The sequence below is a fragment of the Lagopus muta genome, chromosome Z (assembly GCF_023343835.1).
Source record: "Lagopus muta isolate bLagMut1 chromosome Z, bLagMut1 primary, whole genome shotgun sequence".
NCBI lineage: Eukaryota > Metazoa > Chordata > Aves > Galliformes > Phasianidae > Lagopus > Lagopus muta.
In genome coordinates, this window is record NC_064472.1 from 70,433,884 (window position 1) to 70,461,308 (window position 27,425).

General features: G+C 39.5%; 1 protein-coding gene across 1 annotated transcript in view; it reads left to right on the top strand.

Annotated features, from left to right (window-relative positions):
• SVEP1 (sushi, von Willebrand factor type A, EGF and pentraxin domain containing 1) overlaps positions 1-27,425 on the top strand; it is a 126,089-nt gene that overhangs the window by 46,463 nt on the left and 52,201 nt on the right. Inside the window, exons 4-20 of the mRNA XM_048932431.1 lie at positions 1,389-1,547; positions 1,760-1,939; positions 5,246-5,425; positions 9,800-9,997; positions 12,323-12,441; positions 13,857-13,986; positions 14,641-14,748; positions 14,971-15,102; positions 16,477-16,671; positions 17,801-17,922; positions 19,814-19,922; positions 22,332-22,523; positions 22,803-23,036; positions 23,532-23,693; positions 24,435-24,596; positions 24,914-25,075; positions 27,036-27,130. Of these exons, the coding sequence (XP_048788388.1) occupies positions 1,389-1,547; positions 1,760-1,939; positions 5,246-5,425; positions 9,800-9,997; positions 12,323-12,441; positions 13,857-13,986; positions 14,641-14,748; positions 14,971-15,102; positions 16,477-16,671; positions 17,801-17,922; positions 19,814-19,922; positions 22,332-22,523; positions 22,803-23,036; positions 23,532-23,693; positions 24,435-24,596; positions 24,914-25,075; positions 27,036-27,130 (2,639 nt within the window). The remainder of the gene's footprint in view (positions 1-1,388; positions 1,548-1,759; positions 1,940-5,245; positions 5,426-9,799; positions 9,998-12,322; positions 12,442-13,856; positions 13,987-14,640; positions 14,749-14,970; positions 15,103-16,476; positions 16,672-17,800; positions 17,923-19,813; positions 19,923-22,331; positions 22,524-22,802; positions 23,037-23,531; positions 23,694-24,434; positions 24,597-24,913; positions 25,076-27,035; positions 27,131-27,425) is intronic.

A 27,425-nucleotide genomic window follows, 5' to 3' on the forward strand; every position in this document is an offset into this window, starting at 1 on the left:
CTTAAGTCTAGGTAGACTACGTCAGCAGCTTTTCCCTCATCTGCTGTGCTGGTCGCCCAGTCATAGGAGATGAGATTGATCAAACAGGACCTCTGTCTTTTGTGATCCCGTGCTGTATGGGCCTGATCCTCTGGTTGTCCTACAACTGCCGTGTGATCTCACTCAAGACAATCTGTTCCACCACCTTCCCTGGCACCAAGGTCAAGCTGACAGGCCTGTAGTTTCCTAGATTGTCCTTATGATCATCTTTGTAGGTGGAAATCACATTAGCAGGCCTTGAATCTTCTGGGACTTCTCTGTTTTACCAGGAATGCTGGTAGTTTGTGGAAAGTGGCTTGGCAGTCACCTCCACCAGCTCCCTTGGATGAATCCCAACTGGCCCAAAGGACTTCTAGATGGAGTAGAAGGTCTCTAACTGTCTCCATCTGAACCATGGGGGGGACCTTATTCTGCTCCCCATCCCAGATTTCCACATCAAGGGGTAGAATACTCTGAGGATGACTGGTATCCTTTGCATCAGGAGGTATATTTTCCAGCACAAGAAAGTCTGAGTTGTGTTTCAGGTGTCAGACTGATCAGTACTTTATCAGCACTTGGTGATAAGTCTCCCCTGTTCTTTGATCTCCTTTAGGAAATAAATGAGGATGATTATTGTAGATTCCTGAAGAACAGAATTCAAAGCAGAGAGAGAGATATAATGCTATGACTTATCCAACCTTTCTGAAGTTCTTGAATGAGAGGTCACTTTTCCCTGTTCTTTTCCCCTGCCTCTGAAGATACTTAAGAAATCTCTTTAAGATGTGTGCATGCCCATACAGGGAGTTACAGATGTTAAATGGGATGTAAATAACTGCCAAAGCTGCCAGGAGCAGTTAGTTTGATTAATTGCTTCATTGTTTGTGGTTCATGTATTAAAGAAAGCATGGTATGTAGTTTATCTATAAATCAAAATGTGTAAATCAAGGGCAGGGGGTTTTGTGAGCTTCTTTTGCTGTCTTGATGCTAAGGATCTGTGTGCACAAACTTCATATTAGTTCTGAATGAATTTTGCCTGAATTAATTTGGTACAGCTGTAAATCAGTAAGGTCCTCAAAAGGTCAATGAAGGTTTTATCAGTGAAAATTTGACTTGTTTTCTGGGATCAGGTATCTTTTGAAGGAGGTAATTCATGGACTTCATTGCAGTCCTCAAGCAGATGCTGGAGAGATCTTCAGGGAGTGGGGTTTAGTTCACCCTATAAGAAGATAATGTTCTTGCTGTAAGTGACACTGGTTGTATGAGGAAGAATAGAAGAATGTAAAAAATGTAAAGCACCAAACTTGAAAAATGATGCTAGCTGTGAAATGCAGTATCCTGAAATGCTTTCCTTGTCTTGTTTTGCTCAACAGCTTGTCCACCAGGAACATACAAGCCTGACAGTTCACCAGGTGGAATAAGCACTTGTATCTCATGCCCTGACGGGAATCATACTTCTCCACCAGGAAGTACCTCCATTGAGGACTGCGCGTGCCAGGAGGGATATCGTGCTGTAGGACAAACTTGTGAAGGTAAATGTTTCTGGCCATAAATTAAATTTAATTAAACAGTGCAGGGCTGGGACAGTTCCATTATTCCTCTTTGCACTAGAAAGACAAAGTAAAATTGCATGCAGACTACCAAGATGCAAGTGGAGTTGGAAATGAAAAATACTGCTTTCCTTCAGTAGACTTTTACACTCCAACTGGTGTCATAACTCTGTTGTGGTTGTTTAATTATTTAGTCGTTCACTGCCCTGAATTGAAGCCCCCTGAAAATGGTTACTTTGTCCAGAATGTCTGCAACAATTACTTCAATGCTGCCTGTGGAATCCGATGCAAAGCGGGATTTGATCTCGTGGGAAGCAGTATCCGGCTTTGTCAGCCAAATGGCCAGTGGTCTGGATCAGAGGCTACTTGCAGAGGTATGGATGTGTGCTTGCAAAGCCTTTTCCTGCAAGGTTAGTTTATTCTTAACAGTGGGTTACTCTGCTCATTGCATAGCAGGCTGTGCAGATCTGCGTCTATTATCTCTTAGGTGAAAGAATGTTCTAAATGCCAAGTTCCACCCAGTCATTGTGGCATCCTCCTTTCTGCTGGATGTGGGTGCATGATTTTCCTTTAACTGGGAAATTGTCTGAAAAGTGAGGGAAAATCTGCCTTGAGATATTGTCTTGATAATGAGACAATTTCCTTTGGAGTGTTGGAAGGGAATATTTTTGCCTTTCTTGTCTCTCCATTGTCCTGAAGACTTCCCATTAAATACGTTAAGAAATCCTATGTTTACATGTGCTGGATCTGCTTGTCTCCATTCACATAGAGTATAAAGGGGAGTGAGATCAAAGCCACAGTTTATAGCTGTCTTGTTAATCCCAGGAGTACTTTACTGCATAAATTAGGAAAGGACGTTGAAGGAAAATCCCTTGGCACTGCTTTGAATTTTGACATTAAACATTCCTCAGTTGCTAGCTAAAATCTGTTCTGCTATTGGAAAGCAGTTAATGCAGTTGTGTTTTGCAATTAACTGTGACCCATGAAAAAAAGCCCTACAAAGTATGTATTTAATCCAGAAAAATATGTTAGGAGAAAACACAAGAGCAAGCAGAATATGCTTTTGTTGTTGTTTTCACTGACATTATGGAAATATTTCTTGATCCTGGAAAATGCCTAGTTGACAAGATTAGTTTGCATTTAAGACATGAAACCATGACCAGAATAACATGGACTCAGCTCCCAGTTTTCACCAGGGGCATACTGAAATACCAAAGAAATGTGGGCATTGAAACACTGAGGAGAGAGGAACACTGCAGTTACACAGCCTGCAGAAGAGATGACTAGATTTAACAGGTGATGGAAAGGAGTTGGGACCACCTTCCCTATAGGCATTGACATTGTTGACTACCTCCTCAGTGCTCATAAATCATGCCAGCTTCATCAGTAATAACCACAGCTTGGTAGTACTTGTTTCCTCTAGAAAGCCTTCCTTGGAAGCAATGAAAGAGAAAGTATCTTCTGCATAAAGCATGTATGATTCAGCTGTTAAATGTCTTTCTTATTCACTGCAGTGCAGTTAGGATAGAGCTTATTAGAAAGCTGTTCAGAAGCTCTAATTGTCACTAGCAAGATGAAAGTCTTAAGATCTTTTTTTATTCTCTTGAGTGCACTTTGTGGTGAGTGCCTCAGAACATGTGTGTGCGTGAGGAGTAATACTTTCAAAGCATGAACAGAAACAGTGGTAACAGAAAGATATGTCAGATGTACGAGTGACTTTTTTTTTTCTTTTTTTTTCGTATACATGGTACCTACATTCTGCTGCACTCAGGTGCCCCTATGGCTTTAACAAAAGACATAATTTCACAGTGTATTTAGTAGTGTTGAGGAGTTTGTAGCTATTACCATTTGTGGTAATTTCATTTTAAAGAGTGCTTAAGGTATCTGCCTGTTCATTAGTTTGAGGGAGTATCGTGCTCTAATCAGTCCACATGCATGTCTGCTTGGAGGCACGTCCTGCCTCAGCAGTATAAACAGTAAACAACTACTGGGAAGAGGAGAGAAAGTTGCCAAGTTGGCTTACTTTCAATTGCATTTGGGGAGGATTTTGTGGTTTGCCTCCTACCAGGCAGCAGCAAGGATGGTTTTCTTGGTAAAATCTGCATTCCAGTGGGACAGAGAAGTCATCCACAGCTCTGAAGTTGTACATCGTCGGAGCTTATCCACCGCCTGCATGTCAACAGAGACTGGAAACAGTCCTAGGAAAACAGTTTAGGGAGCTGCAGCCTTCTTGACTATATTTTTGAGTGATCACAGTTTGCCCTGTGTATGTTTTACTCTCAGTAAAGACTTTTGAAGATACTGACCAGCACCCATTGCCTTTGGCTGAGAACACTTTTCAATGATATGTGTTTCCTGTAGGATTTGTGAAATCTTAGGGAAGAGAGGCTTGAATTACTGAGGAAAAAGATGCAGTAGGACCCCAGCAGGTATCTGGGTACATTTCAGCTTGCTGTCACCCTCACATCATGTATATGTCATCATCACATAATCTGTTCAGAAGTGGACCCGAATCCAGGCAGGATGTACGCTGAGAGGGCCACAAGGGAACCAAGTGAGAAGTGTCAGATACTGGCTGAAGAGGAGAAGGGCTGGAGGCAGTGCACAAGAACACAGTCTTATTAGAAGAACTTCAGGTGGTGAAACAAAGGAAATAAATTAAAGCATTACCAGCACTACTGATTTTATTATTATTATTATCATCATCATCATCATCATCATCATCATCATCCACCCCTTCAGGGATTAATTTGCAGTGCTACAATGTGTTAAGGTGTAGCACCAGGAGTCAGTAACAGAATAAGACAATCTGAGGATCATTTGTCATACCCCACTTCCTCCTCTGCACACATACCCTGCACAGTACAGCCTTCTCCTTGGCATGGTGCTGCTTGCAGTGTTTGAGAGCTGTGGCAGAAGAAAGGAGCAGGGCAGCAGCCAGGGCTGCTCCACTGGAAGCCCCACACTGGGAGAGGTCTGTTTTGTCTCACCAACAGGCTAGGTTGTGCCTTTTTTTCTCTCATGGTCCTGTTGACCATGAGTGCCTTGTCTTTCTTCTTCCTCTCTCTCTCTTACTGTGAAACGTGTCCACTAGTCTGATGTGTGGACTCTGACACTTATTTGTGCCTGCATCAATAAACTGAGCAATGCCTGAACATATTCCCAAGCCCTGGAATGCAGTCATCTGCCATATTAAGCTCTTAGCCTGTTCTGTGACATATCTTCAGTCCACACTAGACTGCCAGTTAGAAATTTCCCAAACTTTCAGACAATGGCTAAGGAATTAGAAACATCTGAAGACCCAAACTTTTCTATACAATTCCATTTGCATGCAGCCATGCCATCTTGAAGGCTTGCAGACCTTACTGTCACAAGTTACACAGTGCAAAGTGTCCAAAGGCTGGGAACTTTTCTGAGCACAATTGAAATACTAGCCTTATGTCAGAATTCAGGTCAGTGGTGTCTAACCTCATATGTGCTAGGACTCTCCTTCAAGAAAAGTAAGGCATTGATCCTTTAAAAAACTTAGCCTTCTTCTAGCCCTATTCTGTAAATCTGTTTCAACTACTGTAGTAAGTGTACCCAGTACTTGTCTAGTGCCATGAAACCTGGATGGGCTAGAGTTGCTCCCTGGATTCTCAGTGCTGCTGAGTGAAGTGATATTTTTTTTCTGTTTGCAGTTCGAACATGTCCCAAGCTTTGGGCTCCTGAGAATGGACACATCAACTGTTCAACAGCTGATATCTCCTATAAGACAGAATGTTTTGTGACCTGCAATGAAGGCTATAAACTAGAAGGAAATGCCAAACTGACGTGCCAGGGAACCTCACAGTGGGATTCAAAGGAGCCCAAGTGTGTGGGTAGGTATCTCATCACAGTCTGTTCATGTCAGAGTGCATCCTTTCCTAACATCCTGTCATGAGAAACACTATCAATTTTAGTATCTGATGAGGCCTAGATGATAAGAATGAGAAATAGTTTATGAACACTGGTCATAAAGCTGGGGAAGAGCAAAAGGGTTTTTTAATGGAGTAAGTGGGCAAATTAACATTGAAATTCAGCACAGGCAGTCAGTAACTAAAGATGTTGGATCTGATGGTTCATTGTCCCATAATATGTTGTAGGAAACACACATCTTGTAAGCTTATAATACAGATTAAATGTGAACAGAGATTTGAGCTACCCTCTTAAAGCTAACAATGGTCTTCGACCAAAGACTAAAGTATGTTAGCCAGGCATTGCAAGTGCAAAGTAGAGTTGTGGCTGCTGTCACTTTTGCCTAGCTTATGGCTGGAAATAAGTTAAGAGACATTAGGAACCAAAAACCTCTATTGTGAGATCTCACCAACTGTGCAGCAGTAGTTATGTAAACATATATTGCTGTTCACTATGCTTTCTGTTACATACAGAAATAAAGGTTTGTAGGTTTCACAAGAAGCCATTTGAGACTACTGACGGGTACCTAACTCATGTAAACTGATCTGGTGCTGAATAAAGTTAGGGTAGAATACATATCACCTGGCACAGTTAAAATAGTGCCTTTCTGTTCACCTGAGGGCTTAAAAATGTGAACTTTGCATGAGACAAGAATAAATTTATTAACTGTAGATATTTGTTTGAAAATTATCCGTAAGTATTAATTTGTCAGGAGAGTTCATTAAAAGATCCTAATCTTTCTTCTGAAGTTAGTGGAAAAACGTCAATTAACTTCAAAAGGGAGAGTCCCTGAAATCCTGTTGGAAGATTATAATTGGAAAATTAACTGTATTCATCAGCTGAATTCATCCTTCCTAGCTTAGCATTTTGATTATTAAAATCCAGCTCTATTCTGTATCAGATTTCTTCACACCATGCAATTTTACTTCAATCTCTGGATTACCCTTGGCAATGGTTTATTTCTGCTGAGTCTGAAAATCCAGTGTGGAAGTTAGCTTTAGTTGTCCCAGAGGAAAAAGTGTGAGCTGGAAGCAGCTTCTGCCATCAAGCTTGCTGACATTCTGGCCTAGTGCAGACTTGTGGCATTTCATTCTGGGGAGGATACAAATCAATAGACTCAAATTGCATATTCTCCTCAAGAACATCCTTTGTACATCATTTCTAACTACTATTTGTCATTTGCTAGATGAAAGACACCAGAAGTCCTTCATTACTTAAGCGTATGTAATTGATGATTTATCCATTTCCATCTCTTATTTGAAAAATGAAGTGAGATTAAGTTCACTGTCTTATCTTGTAACATACTGCTTGGATCTCAGAGTACAGTTGTGGATATTTTTCTGAATGCTGTTCAGTTTGAGTGGACAACACTGCAAAGTTTACTGTATTTTAAAGTTAGATCTGTAAGGCCGCACTACAACCATCTCCAGCCGTAACTGCCGCTGTGCCACTGTGCTGTGACATAATCTGGGTTGTAACATAATTGTTTACAGGCACTCCTGTGAGGTCTGTTGTCATATGCTGCTAAGTGGAAGTTAGTGTAAGTTTGGCAATTGTGTGTGTTTTTAATTCAGATGTTTTTCATGAAAAATACCATTTGCAAAGAGTTGCTTTTGCATAGGTTACATTACATTATAAACTGATCAAAACCAAAATATTTGCTAAAAGAGCATGCTTGTTTCTTGTCCAGTTTACAATACATATATATTTCCACAGTCATATTCCGGTGTTTCCTTGCCCACTGGTGAAGGGTTGATGTCCAGCACATTAAAATCGATGATATTTACAAGATGCTGTTCTCCTTGGTTTGTTCAAATGTTCACGAATAAAGCTAAAAGTGCAGATGGCATCTACAGTGTTGATGCCATCTAGTGTTAAAAAAAATTAGTACTGCATAAGTCTAATTGCATTCAGCTGATTCTTACCCTGAAATGTGTGTGTAAAGAAATGTGACTTGGTTGGTGGTCTTGTTTTTAGTTACTATGTTGAAGCTCCTCTTAGAGTCAGAGAACATCCCAGGTGAGCAATGACGTAAAAAGATTGTATCACTCTGCTTCTCACAGAGCCCAAACCTCCTGTGTCAGCTTTATCAAATTGTGTATCTGAGCGCAGAGAAAAAAACTTTCTTCTTCCCTAGTAAAAACTACCTTTAAAAGATTCCCTTGGGCTGGATGCACCGCAGATTATCTGAACGTTTGACATTTCATTATTTTGCTTTGCGGTGATCTTGCTGGTAGACTTGGAAGCATCTTTATCAGGAGGGTTGTTACCACTTAGCCAGAAAAGAAATTTTCCTATTTCTCCCGCCTATACCTTTCACAGCCTTTTTTCTACTTGTTTCCTGGAAGTACCATGCATTGTGAAGTTTTAGTTTGTATTTCCAAAGTTGTTTTTCCCTGTTTCTGATTCTTCTAGTTTCTGCTATTTGTGAGTGTCTTTCCTGTGTTGACCAGACAAAGGTTAGACTTTTTTTACTGATGGAGTTGATCTACTACATTTTATAGCCAGCAGCATCTGCTTGAAATGAGTGTGTTAACATTTAGAATCTCTTCAGCCTCTTGAAATATCTGTTCCAAAACTGCAGCCTGTTGCAATTATTAATTGCTTAGATCTTAAACAAATTTTCACTATTGGAAATTTTAAGGGCAGGAAATACTTAAAATTCTTTGAGTCTTTAAAATCTGTTTCAAGAAGAACCAGTTCTCAATGACTTGCTGCATATTTTGGAAGAGGAAAGAAAACGGATACTTAGTGTTTTAATGTGAATCACTTCTGTGTCATTAAACCATTGCTAAGAGATGAATAGCACTTTGCCTTCTGTAACTGGTGAGTTATTCTTTGTATCTGTGTGCAGAGGCTCTTTCTTCAGTAACTAGCAGAAGAGTTACAGTTCTTCTAATTAGCTGTAGTTAATGGATCATTTTCTTTGCGTATTTGCTTGTTAATTGTCCTAAGAAAAATTACTGAAAGTCTGCCTAGCCAAATTAACATGATAAAGCTTTTTGCCCTTTGTTTGTTCATACTGAATGTTTGAAATAGAAATAACATTGTTTGCTTCACGTGGTAAAAACAGCAGCTCAAAAACTGAATGAAGTTTTCGTGAAGTACCGGGTTTTGCACACTGTAGTTTTTGCAAATTTACACTTCAGTGCAAATGTTCTTCAGAATCTGTAATAAATTCTAGTAACAAAGTAGTTAAAAACCTTGATTTTAAGCCTTAAAGTAATCATCAGCCCTTCCTAACTTCCATGGAGGGATAGTCAGCTGCCATTTATAGTCACCTTCAGTCTTTGCATCTGGGTGTACTTAAGACCAAGCCTAGTTTCATTCAATTTGAGGGTGCAGTGGGCAAAATCATATGCCATGTCCCTAATACTAAGTGAGGTCATGGCAGGGTTTCCTTTTCTGCCTCTCATTCTTATTTCTTGTAAAAGCTGTACAAAAAGGCAACAAATGCAAGCCTGTTACTTCTATCCAGCACTTAAGATCCGGAAAGCAATGGAATGCTTTCAGATGCATTCATGAAAGCTAAAGTTGTTTAAAAAAAAAAAAAAAAAATGGGAGAGAGTAGAATATAGTGCAGCCACAGGAAAAACAGTGTTTCTGTCACAGCAAAAAGCATGGGCATGAAGATCATAGAAGCAAAGAATCTTAGAATAGTTTATGCTGGAAAAGACCTTAAAGACCATCTAGATCAACCTGCCTGCAATGGACAGGGATACATTCCTCTAGACCAGGTTGCCCAGGGTCCCAAGCAATCTGGCCTTGACTGGGGCATCCACAGCTTCCCTGGGCAGCTATGCCAAGGTCTCATCACCCTCTGACTGAAGTGTTTCGTCCTTACCTCTAAACTAAATCTCCCCTCTTTTACTTTAAAGCCATTACTGCTTGTCTTATTACTATACTTCCTGGTAAAGAGTTCCACTCATGCTTTCTTGTAGGCCCTTTCAGATGTTGAAAGGCCTTGGTGACATCTTCCTGGAGCTTTCTCTTCTCTGGGCTGAACAGCCTCAATTCTCTCAGCCTGTCTTCATGGGACAAGTGATCTGATCATCTCTGTGGCTGTCCTCTGGACTTGCTCTAACAGAACCTGATGTCCAGGGGGCTCATTCAGCACTAATGTACAAAATTTGAGCATTTTCTGTTGTCTTTATGCACTCACCATGCATGTATACTCTTAAGAAGTCTGTGTATTTTATATTCCCTCTTAGATACCATATGACTTTATTTACGAATTTGTTTGAATATATATTTTTATGTAAGTCAGTTAAAATGTGTGCCTTTCTGGTCTCTTGTAGAAATGCATTGCCCCGTCTTCCAGAAACCAGCAGGTGTAACAATTCACCCTCCAAAATGTGGGCTGGAGCCAGCTGTTTCTGGGACTGTGTGCCAGCTGAGCTGTCCCCGAGGATTCATCTTGTCTGGAGCTAGGGAAGAACTAAGGTGCATTTCATCTGGGAGGTGGAGTGCAAACATCCAGGATGCTCTGTGTAAAGGTAGAGACCAGCACAAAGTCGATTCTGTGTATGCACACAGGACTAGAGGAAAGTACATAGGAAACAGATGAGTAAAGACAGATTGGAACTGTGGAAAGCGTAATTAAGCAGTCTGTGAGAAGGATTGTCTGTACCACTATAGTTTGGCTCTCAGGTTTACTTGTAGTATGTAATACTGACATGAAATTCAGAGGTTGCTTGAGTGCTATCTTAGAATTATCCATTGCTGGCAGCCTCTTAAGTCAATTGTTGGGAAGCTGCCTGCAGTGGCCTGATGTGAAGATAAATTTGAACTTTCAAAGTAAAAGTGAAAAGTCTTAGCTTAAAGATAGCCAGTGTGGAACCCACACACCTATTAAAACAGCTATTAGTAATGCTGCTTCTACTGGTTGAACACAGATGTATGAAAGCCCTGTAGTCTGAGCAGACCTATAAGCCTGAGGTGATACACATGGTGTAGAAGTATGGTTCTTTTCAGTTGGTTCTGAACTGACCACAGCAGTAAACCTGCGCAAGGATAACAGCCACGTGAGTCAAAACCAAAACTGATTGACACTGTGCACCGTTTATAGATGAGCAGAAGGTGGTTGTATGCATTTGAAGGATTCTGGTATGTTTGCCCACCTCTTCTGGAAATGTAAGGTTATTTATTCTTTTACATACATGCACAGTGAGTTGGAAGAAATTCAGCTTTGGATTAAAGGAGGTGCAACTGAAAGTGTGGTTTTGCTGGGAATGTGTTCTTCACTTCTTCATGAACCATTGTGCTCTCAGAATTAATGCTTCCACTCCAAATGGAGGCCCTTACCAGCCTCTGCATGAAAGAACAGTACAGAAAACAGCTATAGCAATCATCATGCCAAGTCAGTACAGAAACTGAGATGGGAACTTTTTCCTCTGCAGTGACCAGGGTGATTTTATCCTTTAAAGATATCATTTCCCACTATGTTATGTACCACATTGTTTTTCTGAATCTAGTAAAAATCTGTGCCAAACCACACTTTTTAATATTTGATGGGATCCAAGCACAGTGCTACAAGCTAAGTGTTTGGATTAAGATAAAGTAGCATGGCTTGGGTTCAAGCTTTTAGATATTACCACGCATAAAAATCTAAAGAGAATCCAAGATCCTCTGAGTGTTATTCTTCCCTAGTAAAACTGAATATTTGCCTCTCAATTGCTTTCATTTTTGGTATTTTCTCTATTTTGCTGCCAAAATATTTGGCCAGTTCGCACTAGCCTTTTCCTTTCTGACTTATTTATTAGTCTTTCTGCAGAGTTTCACTTTTAAATGGAATTTGCCCCAGCCTGAGACTGTGGTCAGGGAAGTGTAATTCATAACTGGTAGTTATGAAAAGAGTGCACTTCTAGTAAAATTTTCATCAAAATGACTTCAGAGGAAGACAAAACCACTTGTATTTATTGCTTTGCACTCAATTACAGAAGTTTAATTGCCTGACTTATGTCTTTACTGGAACTATGTAGTAATAAAAATGTAACTGGTATCAGTCCCAAGTTGTTTTAAAGCCTCCTGGGCATGGATGAGTTCAGAGCCGAATGCCTTTGTCCTTGTCTCATGAGTCCAAAGGCCATTTATCAAAAGATAATACAGCTAAAAAATAACCCAACCACAAATGTTTTGAGAGGCCCTATGCCTGCGAGATCAAGAAGTACTTCGTCAGAGAAATGTGATACCTAAATGATGGTGGTGGTTACCAGTGTTGTACCACTAATACTTTCAAACCACGTTTCAAACCAAAACTTCAAACTTTGCTAAAGAGCATTCCCAGTAACTGGTGCCAGAAATCTTGTCACTGCTTTTTGCAAGTCACCATGCTCCTGGGCATTTGGGATTGACTGTTTTCTTCTTCATAGAACATATGTCATGTCATAAATAATCTTTTGTAAGTCACTGATGACAGATGTTTACATGTGCATGTGTCATATATGTGGGCAGCGAAAGGAAAAAAAAGGCACTGCTTCTTAATGACTAGATTTGTGTGATGAATAGGTGAATAATAAGAGAAAACAATTAATTCTGTCTTATTTATGTTTTGTTTCATGGTTGCATGTAGTAACCTATCACTGTGCTAAGTGATGTTCAAAAATACAGCCAAAAGCTGTTTTTACCCCAGAATAATTTACTGTCTGTGTATGAGTCTGCAGGCAAGAATGAAAAAAAGGGAGAGATGGAGACTTTGCAGAGATGTGTATGTATATTCCAGGAAGTGCCAAAAAAGCAGTACTTATATGCAGTCTAATCATTATAGTAGTTCTATTTCTTTAATACCATATATAAAAGTAGTTTTCATTTTTCTGGGCCAGATATTGAAGCTCCTCAGATCCAGTGTCCACAAAATATTGAGACTGAGACTCTGGAACATCAGAACTCTGCTAATATCAGCTGGCAGGTCCCAGTACCTGAGGATAACTCTGGAGATGAGGTAGGCTAAAATCTATGCATTTGACCAGATGCTGTCTTTTTATAGCTAGTTATTCATATTAATTTTCTGAATCACCGGAGTTTATTTCTTCTGACAAGCTTGAGTAGAAGAAAAAGCTGCTGAAAAATTTTATATTGAGAATTCAGCATTTTCTGTCGTTTTTAAGGTCATGAAGTCACAGAAAACTCTGCATGGTGTCTAAGCACATGAAATCTCATATATTTAATGTATGTAGTCTAAAGAAAGAATGTGCCCTTGTTTATAAAGCGGAGACAACTGCTTTAAAAATGATCTCTTAGAATGGAAAGAAGTTTAATAAATGCTTCTTAGAAGGAAGTAAATCAGTTCATCAATCTAAAAGGCTGGCAAAAGCAGACTGCAATAAGTAAAATGTGCTTCAGCTTCCCACCCAAGAAAGAAAAATGTCGTTTTCCTATCCCATGCAATATTCAGACATAGGCCTTTGGGTACTGCGTTTGTCAGAGGTCTGAAAATGTACATTACAAGGAAAATTTGCTCCAGAGCTTTTCATAAGAAGTAGTGTTACCTACTGGGTAACGATCAAATTACAGCAACTGACTGCATTGTCTTGAGTCAGAAGGAGAATGACTGTGTATTCTCTGAATTTGCTGCAAGCATAAAGGAGCTTTTCACGTTGTGAGCAACATCAGTAAAAGAGTTTTAAATTCACACTTTTTGCTGCAACACAGCCTTGATCATATATTATTGCACTGCTGACACAGAGTCATTTGATGACCTGTAGAAATGAGGTGCCTTCACGCTCAGTTGTAGCAGATTTGTCAAAGCCACAGTTAAACTATTTTGCTGATGTGAAGCCAGATCTCTCAAAGAGAAGTTTCTTAACACAGCTCTAGTCCATTCAAGAGAGCTGTGGTCCACATGTAGATGTCATAAACTACAAATGCAGGTTTCTTTTGTGATGATAGGATGTTTCCATGTGTCTGTATGTTATTGACATATGTAGATTAAAATTAGGTATTTGAGTGCTCATGATCCACAGCTGCCTTTTCCATACATTTCTCAGGTATTCTGCCCTTGCAGCTGGAGGTATGAAATGAAGACAAAACAGTTTTGAGCTAGCATAGCTTGTATGCAGTGTGGTAGTGCAGACAGAAGTCAATCTCAGGTTGTTTTAATGCACAGTGCTGTAATGCAGCAGATCGGGGTCCAAATCCTGACTGAGTAAACCCCTGTTGCTAAAAGTAATCTTAAGGAGGGGAAGACAGGCACTCTGTTGCAAAGTCCACCCTCATTATTTGAAGAGGCTACGAGCATCAAATAGGAGCAGAATCAACATTAAAGGATACTATTTTTTGCCTGTTTCTGGAATCACATAAGTGTCATGAATACTAGCCTGTTTCCCCTTTTAAATAACAATTTTCTTCCTATGAAAGGTCTCAGTGCACGTAACTCCAGCTTTCATACCACCATATCTTCTCCCGATTGGTGAAGTTGCCATTACATACAGGGCAGTCGATAAGTCTGGCAATGAGGCAAGCTGTACGTTCAGTGTCAAGGTGATTGGTAAGTTCATTGGGGAAGAGTCAGTTATGGTTGAAATATTCTTATTTTGTGCACAAAGAGACTGTGAATCAGTGTGACCTCCACTGACTGCTTGGATAAACCCAAGGGTAATGTGATCTCCATAAATGCATGGCTGATCTTGGGCCACAGTACACACAGTGTGCAATCATTGCTCCCACGTTTCTTATTTTGTTCTGTTGTTTTATTTGAATGTTAAGAGTCCTCCTTATACTGATAGATGAAATGCTTCTTTGTTATCACTTAACCTTTATCATATGCATCTTTTTTTTTTTCTTCTGGAAAAACTATAAGAATTTACTAATCTCCTGCACATTGCTGATGCACATCATTGTTCATGTCTTTCTACCAGACAGCTTTGGTATTCAGCATTCTTGTTAAACAAGGTTTGCTTTGGAGAAAGCAAACAGAATGTAGAAACCATGAATCCAGATGAAGAATTTTTCTTGTGTTAATGCCATGCCATTTGCTTGGTGTCTGCCAGGTGCAGCAGTTATATATAGGTGTACTGGTAACTATATTGTATTTACCGATGCAAATTTAAATCTGCTCTTTAATTGAATTCTGACTGTGGATTTTATGAACGTAGCTGCAGCTCAGCTAGCTAATGTCGTGCAAACTTTTCAAATTCTATAGATGCAGAACCTCCTGTAATTGACAGATGCAGATCTCCACCACCCATACAGGCAGTGGAGAATGAATACCCAGCAACATGGGAAGAACCACAATTTTCAGACAATTCAGGTAAGATGGCATACCCCCAAACATGCGCAGAACAGTGAAGAGTAGGGAGGTCCAACCTGCTCTACCTTATTCACTTGTAACTTAGGATTTTGTCTTTGTAATAATTTGTTTTTAAGAACGTATAATTAAGAATACATGCTACTATTTCCTTCTCCATTTGTTGTGATTGAGTGTGAGCGGCCCTTTATAGCTCACTGATGTTTTAATTCTTAATTCTTCTAGGTGCTCCTCTGACTATCACTAGGAGTCATGAACCTGGAGATCTCTTTCCCAAAGGAGAAACAACAGTTCAATATGTAGCTCTGGATCCTTCTGGCAATAACAGGACATGTGAAATACATGTTGTCATCAAAGGTTTGTATTAGCCTTGTTGCTGCTGCTACAGTTCAACAGCACATAAGCCATGGTGTTTTCAGACCAGGTACATTGTTTTGTTTTAACTGAATGTTATAAAAGTTGCAAGTCTACATCATTTCTTCGTTCAGATATTCCCAGTTTCTTAATTAGATATTCCTCGTTTCTACTGGAGTAACTTGAGGGCAGTCAGGATGTTTATATAATTTTCTCAGAATGAAGAAGCACAGTGATGAATTTGGAATAATTTGAATAATACGTTCAAATTAGGTGTAAAAACACTGAAATCGCTGTTAATGAGCAGTTAAACTTTTGATTGTTGATCCATTTTTTTTCTCAGTACAAATATGTTGTGAAGTGAATTAGTAGAGGTTACTGAAGTCAAACTTCGAATCTGTTCATAAAAAGGAAAACCTTGTGGAAACATTTTTGTAGTCACCTACAAATACTGTAACAGATACTGGGACACTCTAGGTTTTGGAAACTAGCTGTACCTATTCTTATGCATTTGTGTTGCTTGTATAGACACCACAGTTTACCTTCTTCTTTAAAGACAAATCAATAATTTGGTGTATAAAGAATGCAAATTGTACACTGTCTCTGCTCTCTAGTGCCTAATGTCTCAGTTGGTTGTGTGTATAAATAAATGTTAGTGAATATTTAAAATTATGCAAACTGGACACCTGGTCATAGCTTTGCAAAAGATAAATTACAGATGGATGTGCTACAGTCTGACTTGCTTTTGTAAATCTTAGCAAGAAAAAGACAGTTTTTAGAATTCGTATTATTTCAGGTCTACACCACTTCAAACTTCTTGTGATTTTGGTGCTCATGAGATCATATTCTCAGATGTTCACTGTGTCTTCTTCTGGCCTGTAAAATAGATCATAACTGAGATTTTATAGTCAGTTCCTCCTAAGATTGTTTTGATAAATCTGTGTCTTGTTGCAGCAGTGTAGAATGGATAATGCTTAGTTTTTGAATTCAATATACAACATAGTTTACTATAATTCATTGTATGAAAATGCATGTGAAAATTTTAACTAATTTTTTGTAGTATTTTAGTAGGTACATACTTGACTGTGCACCTTTGAGTAAGAAGTACAGATGGGTTTGAGCCTTGCATTTTGGAGGGTTTATTTGATTTCTTATATGTATCACTTTTTTTTTAAAAAACCTTCACATTTATGGAAGTTTGAGAAGAATTTAGCAGTGCCCTGGTTCTGATTTTCTGGACACAACAAATAACACACAGGCTTCATGTGCAGCTCTCAAAACCCTTACCAGCACTACTTTCCTGTTTGCTTATTTAATTCTCCAAATTCATCAACGTGTGACTGCATGTTTTCCTTCGTGTCTTTGTGTTTTTCTCAGGTTCTCCCTGTGAAATCTCCTTTGAGCCTGTGAATGGCAATTTTACATGCACATCAGATGAAGTGGGTGTTAATTGTAAGTTGCACTGTGCAGAAGGTTATAGCTTCTCAGAGGGATCAAGTGAAAACTACTATTGTGCATATGAGGATGGTGTCTGGAAGCCACCTTACTCTCCAGAGTGGCCTGACTGCTCTTGTAAGTCTTAATATATTCAGCTTATGTTTTGTGAAATGAATCTGCAGCTCATCCAACAATGGTCCTAATGAGGAATTAAATAAAAATATTTTAGGAATTATGACTACTGTATATTGATAATAAACCTCTCACATCATTACAAATATGAATACTCAGAAGTCCCTAGAAGTGTTATTTCAGAAGTTCTCTGAAATACAAAAACAGTAGTCAATTTGTATCCTGCTAGCAAGCAAGCTAGCAAAGATGGCAAAGACAAGACCTGTCATTAGTTCAAATTGGCGTTTGAAATATGTTGTAGTTTGTGTGCATACACTCAGAGTACTTTTTCAACAAGAATTTCAACGTTTGAAAATGAAAAGTGCAGATGTATTTGTGAAAGCAGTACATGCTGTAATTACATATCTACTTATTGCCAGATCAGATCTTTTATCTATTTCCTTCAAGACACACAGTAACAAAGCTATGAGCTATGGACTTTCTCAGACTTAGTGACATTTTAAAAATAGAAGTATGAGAGGTACTTGAAAAGCCAATCCTGGCACCAGCTTACATCTGCTCTCATCAGAGTGGGTTTTTTGTTTCAGCAAAGAGCAATGTTTCAACTGTGGGCAAATCAGAATTACATTTCAGAGCCATCTAACAGATCAAAACCCATAACTTGGACACTTAAGAATTTCGCTTTGCTTAAATTCTGGGTTTTTTTTTATATTTAGTCTAACAGCTGTAGTGACTGGATTTCCAATACTTGATTCTCTCTCAATAGAAAGAAGTGTGAGGTTTAGGATTGTGACAGCTGGGAAGTTTTTTCATTACGAAAATGCTAAAATAGATACATAACAGGCATTTTTCCTTAGTATCCATTAGCCTTCACATTAAAGTATTGTGAAAATGTGATGTCTGTCAAGAAGTATTTAGTCTACTTTCGTATTTGTCTGAATTGTCTGAGAAATGAATGTCACATGATGTTACATTTTAGGAAAAAATAAACATTTTCTTGTATATAATGCTGGGGGGGGGGGGGGTTGATTTAAAGACAGTGCTTCTTAGTTTAGTGTAATCCAATTTTTTGGCTAGTCCTCTGAAACTATGGCACTGACCAACAAAAATTTCACTCTCCAACATTTTTCAGTAAATCGTTTCGCAAACCATGGGTTCAAATCCTTCGAGATGCTTTACAAAGCAACGCGATGTGATGACAACAGTCTTCTGAATGGCTTTTCTGATGCTTTCCAGAGTGCACTTGGTAAAATGGTAGGTTAGTAAATGCTGCTTCCTTTTACGCATTTTTTAAAAAGTACAACTTCTTGTTACTTTTCCCAGCTGTCTATTTTTGTACATGAAAAATACAACAGCAGCTTGGAAATGGGATTTGTGATTTTTCGGAAGATGACAAACCTCCTTTAAAAACAAAGCTGACGCACTGACATTTTCATTCCGTCTTCAATTAGAAGTTATTTAGGGACAAGATTTGAAGAAATGTCTGCACAGCTTAGGGACTTGATACTCACAGATTTTTTGTAAGATTTTAAAGAGAACCTATGCAGTTTTGAAAATCCCTGGTGGTTACTCAGAAACTGCAGTGCTGTATGTGAGAGTGGGATGTAATGATAAAATACATCCATTTTACAAATACTATGTGTAATGTTCATCTAGATAACACAGTGAATGCACAGAGATACAGAGAGATAAAATCTGCATTTGGTGCTCAAGTCTAGGCACTTATATCCAGGGTAGTGATTTAAATACTTTGCTCAAGTTTCTTGAGTTTTTGAGTTCTAATCAATAAATACTGCACAGCAGTTTATTTGAAGGGGTAGCACTCTCCTTCTCTGCACTGTCTCTTGCTTCTCACTTCAATATTACCACTCTCCCTCTTAATCCGTGAGTCTGTCCTCAGCTGTGAAGCAGAAGCAGCAGGCCTTTGTGTTGTGGTCTAAGGAGCTGATGCTCTGGCCCCATGTGATGGTATTGTTGCAGAGCACAGTACCCGGGCAATTAAAGATTTCTTACAGAACAAAGCCTGTGTGCTGTAAGCTTCACCGGTAACTGAAAAGCATTATTAGCATATATAGCTACTGAACAGACTACTGCAGCTGTGGTATCCCTGTCAGTGTTTCTCATCAGAAGGCTGAAAGCTCAAATAACACTTCCAGGCAATCTTTGACACTTGGACGTGTTATCTGTTACTCTCTTGACTTACTTCAGCTTTGTTTTCTTCCAGCAGAAAAATCTTGGCTAATTTTATTTCTCTTCTCTTCTCTGAAGAGCTTATTTAGCAACTACCACTAGGTTTCATTGCTTAGACTATTAGTATCAGCAAGCAAATAGGAAAATAGGAAAAAATGTTCAGTGACCAGCTCAGGAAGTTATGTCAAAATGCAGCAGTCTTGGAAAAGAGTTGAAAAGGTTAGTTTGATTATGTCTGTTCCTATTCCCAATAACTTTAAAATGTGACTATAACAGAGATAGGAAAAGGGGGACCATATCAGCAGAAGCCATCTTTCCAATGAAAAAGCAATGTGGAGAAAATAAACCGATCCCAAAATAAATCCTAGAGACCAGCTTCTTTGAAATCAATTTGGAAGAAACAAGAAATAGAGGTTTTATAAAATAATGCATTTGTCTGTTCATTTCTAATGTCCACTGCCTTTGTGGAGAGAAAATCTATCAATACTGGTCAGTTTTCTGTAGTTCTCTGTTCTGTGGTTTCTGGGCAGAGCACAATGAAAACTGAACAAGAAAGAGCAGGCCTAAATTACTGCAACTTCCTACCAGCAGAACTCATCAAAACAATAATGGAGAGCTACACTTCTGTCCTGTGAATTGTTCACTTCTCTGGAAATGCTTTTCTTGGTAGTCTGATTCAGGAGAGGCTTTTGCAATCATTTTTAAATACCAGCCTTTATCTTGTAGGGCAGCATGTAACTGTTGCTGTTCCGGAGTAGGAAATTAAATAAATCACTTGCAGAGATCCAGAACTTGCATCCTCGGCAACTGCTGTGATTATAACAGGTGTGAAAGGAGAAGTCTTGTGCCAGAGAAAGAACAGGGCCAGGGCTTTACGTTATAACACAGCTTTTTTAAGTTGGGGGTGAGCTATGTAATTCTGTATTTTTAATGCTCTTCTTCTTTATGTTGTAAGGTCCCATCGTTCTGTAATGATGTTGATGATATTGACTGCCGACTGGAAGATCAGACACAGAAACATTGCTTGGAGTACAATTACGATTATGAAAATGGATTTGCCATTGGTAACTACTGATTGCACAGATCGTTAGCCATTCAGGATTAATGTTGTGTAGTTCCTTTTGTTCTGAAATACTGCAATGTGTTGCATGGAATAGTTAAAAAATTATAGAGTATTCTTAAGACACTAAGAAATTATGCAACACATTTTATTGTGGAATTGCTTGCTCTCTGTTTTCAGTAGTGCTTCCTGTATAGTACATATGAAAAGGAAGAGTTTACTGAGATGCTTCATGATAGGGAGGAAAAAAAGCATGCACATGCACATGTAATGCTGAGTGCTACTGACTTGCTTGGTTACCTTTGAAGAAAGCAACTTTTTTAAACATAACACTTTCAAACCAAAACACTGCAAAAGCACAGCAGATATTTCTAGAGATTGTTAAGAAAACAGGGTCACTTTTTGTCTTTGGTGTTGGTTTCAGTCCATAGTTAACCCTTGCAGTGTTCACGCAAAGCATGATTGCCTTTCAGCTGTGAAACCTCTTGTATGCAAAGTGTCATGGGTTTGACAGGGGTAGAGTTAGTTTTCTTTACAGGGGCTTGTATGATGCCATATTTTTTATAAAAAATAGAGATAACATACAGACTTCTTTAGTTACTGAGCAGTGCTTGCACAGAGTGAGGGTCGTTTCAGCTTCTCGCTCTGCCCTGCCAGCAAGGACCTGGGGTTCACCAGGAGCTGGGATGGTCATAGCCGTGACAGCTGACCCAGACTGGATAAAGGGATATCCCATACCATATAGCATCATGCTTAGCAGTAAACTGCAGGAGAGGAGAACAGGAGATGGTGTTCAAAGAGATGGTGTTTGCCTTCCCAAGAAACCTGTCTGTGTGATGAGCCTATAATTGCCTGAATAGCTGCAGTAAATGAATTCCTTGGTTTGCTTTGCTTGTGCATGCAGCTTTATGTAGTAAACTGTCTGGTTCTCAACCCATGAGCTCTTGCACTTTTGCTTGTCCCATTTTGTCTTCTCTTCATTTCACCCAGAGGAATTGAGTGTACAAGTAGTGCTGAGCTGTCAGCCAGAATTAAACTGTTAGAAAGGGTAGTTTTTTTTGAATGTTGGGGTGGAAGTTATGGCAGCCCTTGTGATTACTCCCACTTTGCTATATGCCAAGAAAGTTGTCATTTTCAGTCAATTTTCATACTGATTAGCATTAGTGTTGTACTGCTTTTGTCCTTGGATTTCTTAGTCCCTTAGTGTTACTTAAAGAAGTAAGGTTAAAAACAGACTTAGCATGGGGCATTTTGGCCCCAACATCAGAACACTTAGTCTTTAATAGGACTGTGGCTCCTTTGTAAGTTCATGTTGGGATTACTTCAGTACAGCTTAGTGCTTATTCTCTCACTTTTAGACATTCTTCACTGAATTTAAAGGACTTTTTTTTTGCAATTAGGCACAGGAGACTAGAGGATAGACTAGGGGACATCTGCGAGTTGTCATCAGGGAGGAGTGAATATTGATGATAAGAGGAACTAATTTGTAAAGTCACCTGGAGGAAACAGTGTTGAGAAAATGAGATACAGGGTTCTATTGTCTTCTGGCTCATGTTGATCTCTTTTCAAAATTACCTCATTGCTGTTTTTCTGGAGTTTGTCGTAATATTACACTGGGCAGGCTGGAGAGGAGAACTCTCCTTGAGTTAGAAGAGACAACAGTTTAGAAAATTTGTTATGGAGTAATCACACAGTTTCAGCCCCAGTTCTGTGAGTTTAAATTGCCTTATTTCCACTGTAAGTTATAAGACAGATGACTTAACCTGGTAACTGGCAGAATTTTTTTATGCCTTCACATTATTTCACAGACAGATGAATGAAATAGACTGCGTACCTCTAATTTTATTCATGAAAAGGCAGATTACTTACAGAGCAAGCTGATTGAGGGTGAACTTAAATCACCATATGTAACAAGAAATGCCTGTCTGGAAGGACTGAACGCATAGGGTGATGTCACCAGCCTTTTCTGAGAAGGCAGATGACTGTACAACTCTTCCAGGAGTTGTGAAGAAGGGATGTTTTGGAGATGCTGCTTTGGGCATGCTAGCTGCAGCTGAGCAGGAAGAAGAGAGATCAGTGCAGAATTGTTTCAGATATTGCCAGCATAGGAGGGCCCATGCAAGACTGAGGGGAAGATAACTGTTGCTTTTATGAGTACCTTTTTAAAATAAATTTTATATCAGACCTTCTTTAAGGCTTTGGCTAAATACACAGATATCAGGATTGAGATTTTTCTTCAGTCAGTCACATTGCAGTAGGCACTTGTTCAGAGGCAAGTCAACACATATTGTTCAGAGGTTCAGTCAGGCACCATTCTATTGAGGATGTACTTCAGAAATAAGTATTTATAGGACAAGCGCTTATTTTCTACATGATCTTGCTTCTCTTTTTTTTCTTTTTAAATGTCTGACAGGACCTGCTGGCTGGGGAGCGGCAAACCAGCTGGATTATTCCTACGATGATTTCTTTGACAGTGTGCAGGAAGAAGGCCTATCCAAGCATCTCTCTGCTTTTGCAAAGGCAGCACCTACTCGAGTCAAAAGGCATAAGAAGCTGAATGTTCCAATGACTGACCACAAAATCAAGTTAATATTTAACATTACAGGTGAGAGAAGTCAAAATAGCCTCCTTCTAAACTTTCTTAAAAAGATAAATATTCCTGTTTATCTTTTACATTCAGCAAGACTTTGCATTCAATTCAAAATGCCTGCTGGAGATGCAGACAACAGTTTTCTTGAGACACTCGTAGCTTCATTTTGCACATTGCCAGCTTTATGCTTCAAACTGTCAAGCCTGAGTGTTGAACTCTAGATATTCTTCAGAGCAAGCTGGAAGTGCTGACTCTAAAATCTGTGTGCTATTGTGTTCTCTTTTTAAATCCCAGCTAGCGTGCCACTGCCTGATGAAAGGAATGATACACTGGAACTGGAAAACCAGAAACGACTTCTTAAAACTCTAGAGACGATAACAAACAGGCTGAATAGGACTCTCAATAAGGAACCCATGTATTCTTTTCAGTTTGCATCTGAACTCATTGTAGCTGACAGCAACTCATTGGAGACAGAGAAGGCTTTCCTTTTCTGCAGACCTGGTTCTGTGCTGAAGGGGAGAATGTGTGGTAAGCCAAAGGACTTCCTCTTCACATATATTTAGAATCTTTTTGAAAAGCAAGGTTTTAGAGGATATTTGCAGAGGATAGTGATTTGACACAGTCCAGTGCTTGTGGTCTCCCGGAACAATAAACTCCGAAAATGCTTTGCACAGTTTGACTTCCAGAGGATGTTTATGTTCCTAACCAAGGCTTGTGGAAAAGGGATGCTCCCATGGGGAAATCAGACATATCCACACAGTTGGTGATACTCAGGAAAGCAGTACTTGATATGCAGTCTTTTAACCTTATTACTCTTGTGGATGAGATAGGGAACTGGATTCCATTTCCTGTGCATGGTGAAATGTTCACAGCGTTCCATACAGACAACTCATGCAAGCCCGTTTGCTGAGGAACAGAGTTACATTTCACATAAACAGGGATTGATTAAATGGGAACTCCAGAGGCAAAACAGGTATATATGATTATGTATTCTGAAGGAACCTTATGTTTCCAACGTTACAGTCAACTGCCCTTTGGGTACCTATTACTCCCTGGAGCATCACGCCTGTGAAAGCTGCTGGACTGGATCCTACCAGGATGAGGAAGGGCAGCTGGAATGCAAAAGTTGTCCATCTGGTAGTTACACTGAGTATCTACACTCCAGGAGCATTTCAGAATGCAAAGGTGAGAACTTTATCTTTTTCAGACAGCCATCTCTGACTGCCTAGTGCCATCCCTTTGGTCCTCATTACAGGAATGAGACTAACTTGTGAAACGAGAATTAGTCCTAACTAGCCATTCATGTGTATATGTTAAGAGAAAAGGCCACATTTTTACCACTTCTGTAGCATTCACAATGTTCAGGCAGATATTCTAAGAAGAGCTGGCCCTTCAAGTTTTGTTACATTTCTATCTCCTTTCTGTGAGATTTTCAGCTCATTTTGCATGGATTAACACACTTAAAATAATGCCATTCTTGTCCTTGCCCACCTCTCTCTATCCTACTGTGATTTTAGATGAGTTTTTGCATTCCATATTGCAAAGCAGTAGTCTGACTTTGAGCACCTCAGCTCCCCTATCTCTTTGCAGCTTGTTCTGAAAAAAAAGTTAATTTCATTGCCTATTTATTGTTTTATTATTCATTTTGTTCATTAAAAATGAGTAACTGAGTTTCATCATCTGTGATAATCTAAATCATCTGTGAAGATGATTCATTAATAATTCACAAATATATTATCAGTAGCTTAGCACAAGTCCTTTGTTTTTTGTTGTTGTTCTTTGTATGCATAAAACCCTTCAGCATAAATTCAAGAAATAAAAAGTTTCTGTAATTTGCATTATGATTTCAGCATCTTTTTCAGAGGTTAGAAGTCATGTTTCCTATTTGGACATTACTTATTTTTTATGATTTTTTCTGCCTCACAGCTCAGTGCAAGCAGGGAACATACTCACCTAATGGTCTTGAGACCTGTGAAACATGTCCTCTTGGCACATATCAGCCAGCATTTGGATCCAGGAACTGCATCTCTTGCCCAGAAGATACCTCGACAGTAAAAAGAGGTGCAGTAGATGTCTCAGCTTGTGGAGGTGTGTAACAGATAGGTCTATGAAATTTCTACAGTTACATTTAAAAAAGGGGAAGGAAGCTGCATTGAAAGCTGTCTCTATCAGAAAAGAAATAGAAAGAAATACTTTCAAGATATTTAATAGATCTTTGAGAACTTTTCACCTAATAGTGAAATAAACATCTCTTAGGGTTGTTAATTCCCAGTGGGTTTCACCCCACTCCTTAAAATCTAAAAAGGAACTGTGAGGGAAGGAAAGGAAGTGCTCAGAAAGGATGCAGGATGCAGGGTCAGCAGAAGTGATCTCTTTCAAAAAAAATGTCCTTTTTGTTCTTGCAGTACCGTGTTCTGCAGGGGAGTTCTCTCGTACAGGTTTGACACCATGTCACCCTTGTCCCAGAGACTATTATCAGCCAGACCCAGGAAAGTCCTACTGCTTGTCGTGTCCCTTTTATGGAACAACAACAATCATTGGTGCCAGATCCATCACAGATTGTTCAAGTAAGCCAAATTATCTCTCCTGGAAAAAACAAGCAAAGAGAACATCTGAAGGATGGCCAGCGGTAGTCTTAGCAGAAAAGATCCTGTTTTTTGTTTTTCACAAACTGTCAGAACAAATGTAGAATTCCCACTCAAGGAGTGGTGTTCACTTTTATTTTGGCACGCTGGTGTTGTCTCTGTGCTATGTGGAAGGAATAACTGTGTGTTATGTACCATGGCTCAATAACAGCATATGGATATACAGAGTATGTATGTATGTATGCACATATATACCTGTGCACACTATGTGTGTGTGTATGTGTACAGTGTGTGTATTTATATACTTTTATATATACTATATACATATATATGCAATGGGTGAGCAAATGGCTGATGGGTTAGGCCCAAAGGATTATGGTAAATGGTGTTATATCTGGCTGGTGCCTGATCACTAGCAAATATCAGTAGGGCTCCATTTTAGGGCCATTTCTCTTTGATGTCTTCGTAAATGACTTGGATGTGGGAATAGAAGGTGTTTTGAGCAAGTTTGCTGACAATACTGAATTGGGAGCAGCTATTCACTCCATCAAGGGTGGAGAGACCTTGCAGAGTAATCTAGACAATCTCCAACAGCATGAAGTTTAACAAGAGCAAGTGCTGGATTCTGCACCTGGTAAGGGGTGACTCTGGCATACATACAGTCTGGAGGATGAGACATTGGAGAGCAGCTCCTTGAAGGAGATTTGGGGGTTCTGATAGATAGCAAGTTGGATATGAGTCAGCAGTGTGCCTAGACAGCCAGAAAGGTCAACTGTACCCTGGGAGCATCAGGCTTGGCATTGCCAGCTGGTTGAGGGAAGGGATTGTCCTACCCTACACTCCACAGGTGCAACCTCATACACTCCACAGGTGCAACCTCATCTTGAATACTGTGTGCAGGTTTGAGCATCATAGTACAAAAAGGACATGAAACTATCAGAGAGTGTCCAAAGGCAGGCTACGAAGATGGAGAAGGTTCTGGAGGACAAGAAGTGTGAGGAGTGGCTCATGGCAGCTTCAGCTCCTCACAGGGAGTGGAGAGCAGCGCTGAGCTCTGCTCTCTGACAGTGACAGGGCCTGACAGCATGGAGCTGTATCAGGAGAGGCTTTTGGGGTTAAGGAAAGGCTGTGCCCCAGAGAAATATGGGCATGACATAGCACCCCAGGGCAGTGGGAACACAGAACCATAGAATCACCAAGATTAGAAAAGACCTCCAAGATCATCCAGTCCAACCACTGAACAACTTCCCCGCTGTACCGTGTCCCTTAGTATAACACCTAAGTGTTTCTTGAACACTTCCAGGGACAGTGACTCCAGCATCTCCCTGGACAGCCCATTCAGTGCCTGACCACTCTTTAGGAGAACACGTTTTTCCTCATATCCAACATGAACCTTATTGGCACAACTTGAGGCCATTCCCTTTAGTCTTATCTCAGTTACACAAGGGAAGAGGCTGACCCCCACCTCAACACTGTCTCCTTTCAGGTTGTAGAGAGCCTTAAGCTGCCAGAGTTCAAGGAATGTTTGGACACTGCTCTCAGGCACTGCATTTGACTTTGGGTAGCCCTGTGTGGAGCCAGAATTTGGACCTGATGATCCTTGTAGGTCCCTTACAGCTAGGGATATGCTACAATTCTGTGATTTTTATGATTCTGTGATACTGTGATATATATACAAAAGAAAGTATGTATGCATATGCATGTATAAATACATGTGACATGTATACTTATATACCTGTATTTTAGAAAACTTACAAGTATATATTGTATATATAAATATGAAATGCTACATGCTTGCTGTGAATTTAGGGTTTTATTCCCATAAATTCACTTTTTTCAGACTCTTTAGATGCATTACTAGAATGCAGTTCTGATGCCCTCATAGAATACGGACCTTACAATCTAGTATTATTGACAGTATGTTTGTATCTTTCCCCTTTAGGTTTTGGCTCTACTTTCTCAGCTGCTGAGGAAAGTGTGATGATGATACCAGCCTCTCCAGAAAACATCAGCAAACAGTACAAAGTCAGCAGTCAGGCAAGGACAAGATATCTTTTCTAGTATTGCCTCTAATAAAAGAAGCCACACATCTTATGTCAGTACTAAATTAATAAGTCTTTTTTAAATGTAATTGTTATTCTGACTGTATTTCCTGAAGAGTTGATAGTGATGATTGTTAGGGGTACCTTCAGATCCTCTTTCTGATTGTAAAATCACTTCTGGTGAATAAAAGTGGGCAAATCAGCTCATTGGCAGTCTTAAATGTTGGACTTAAAGACTTCACCTAATGTCTGAGAAATTTATCAGACTTACATAAGAAATGTAAACTCCA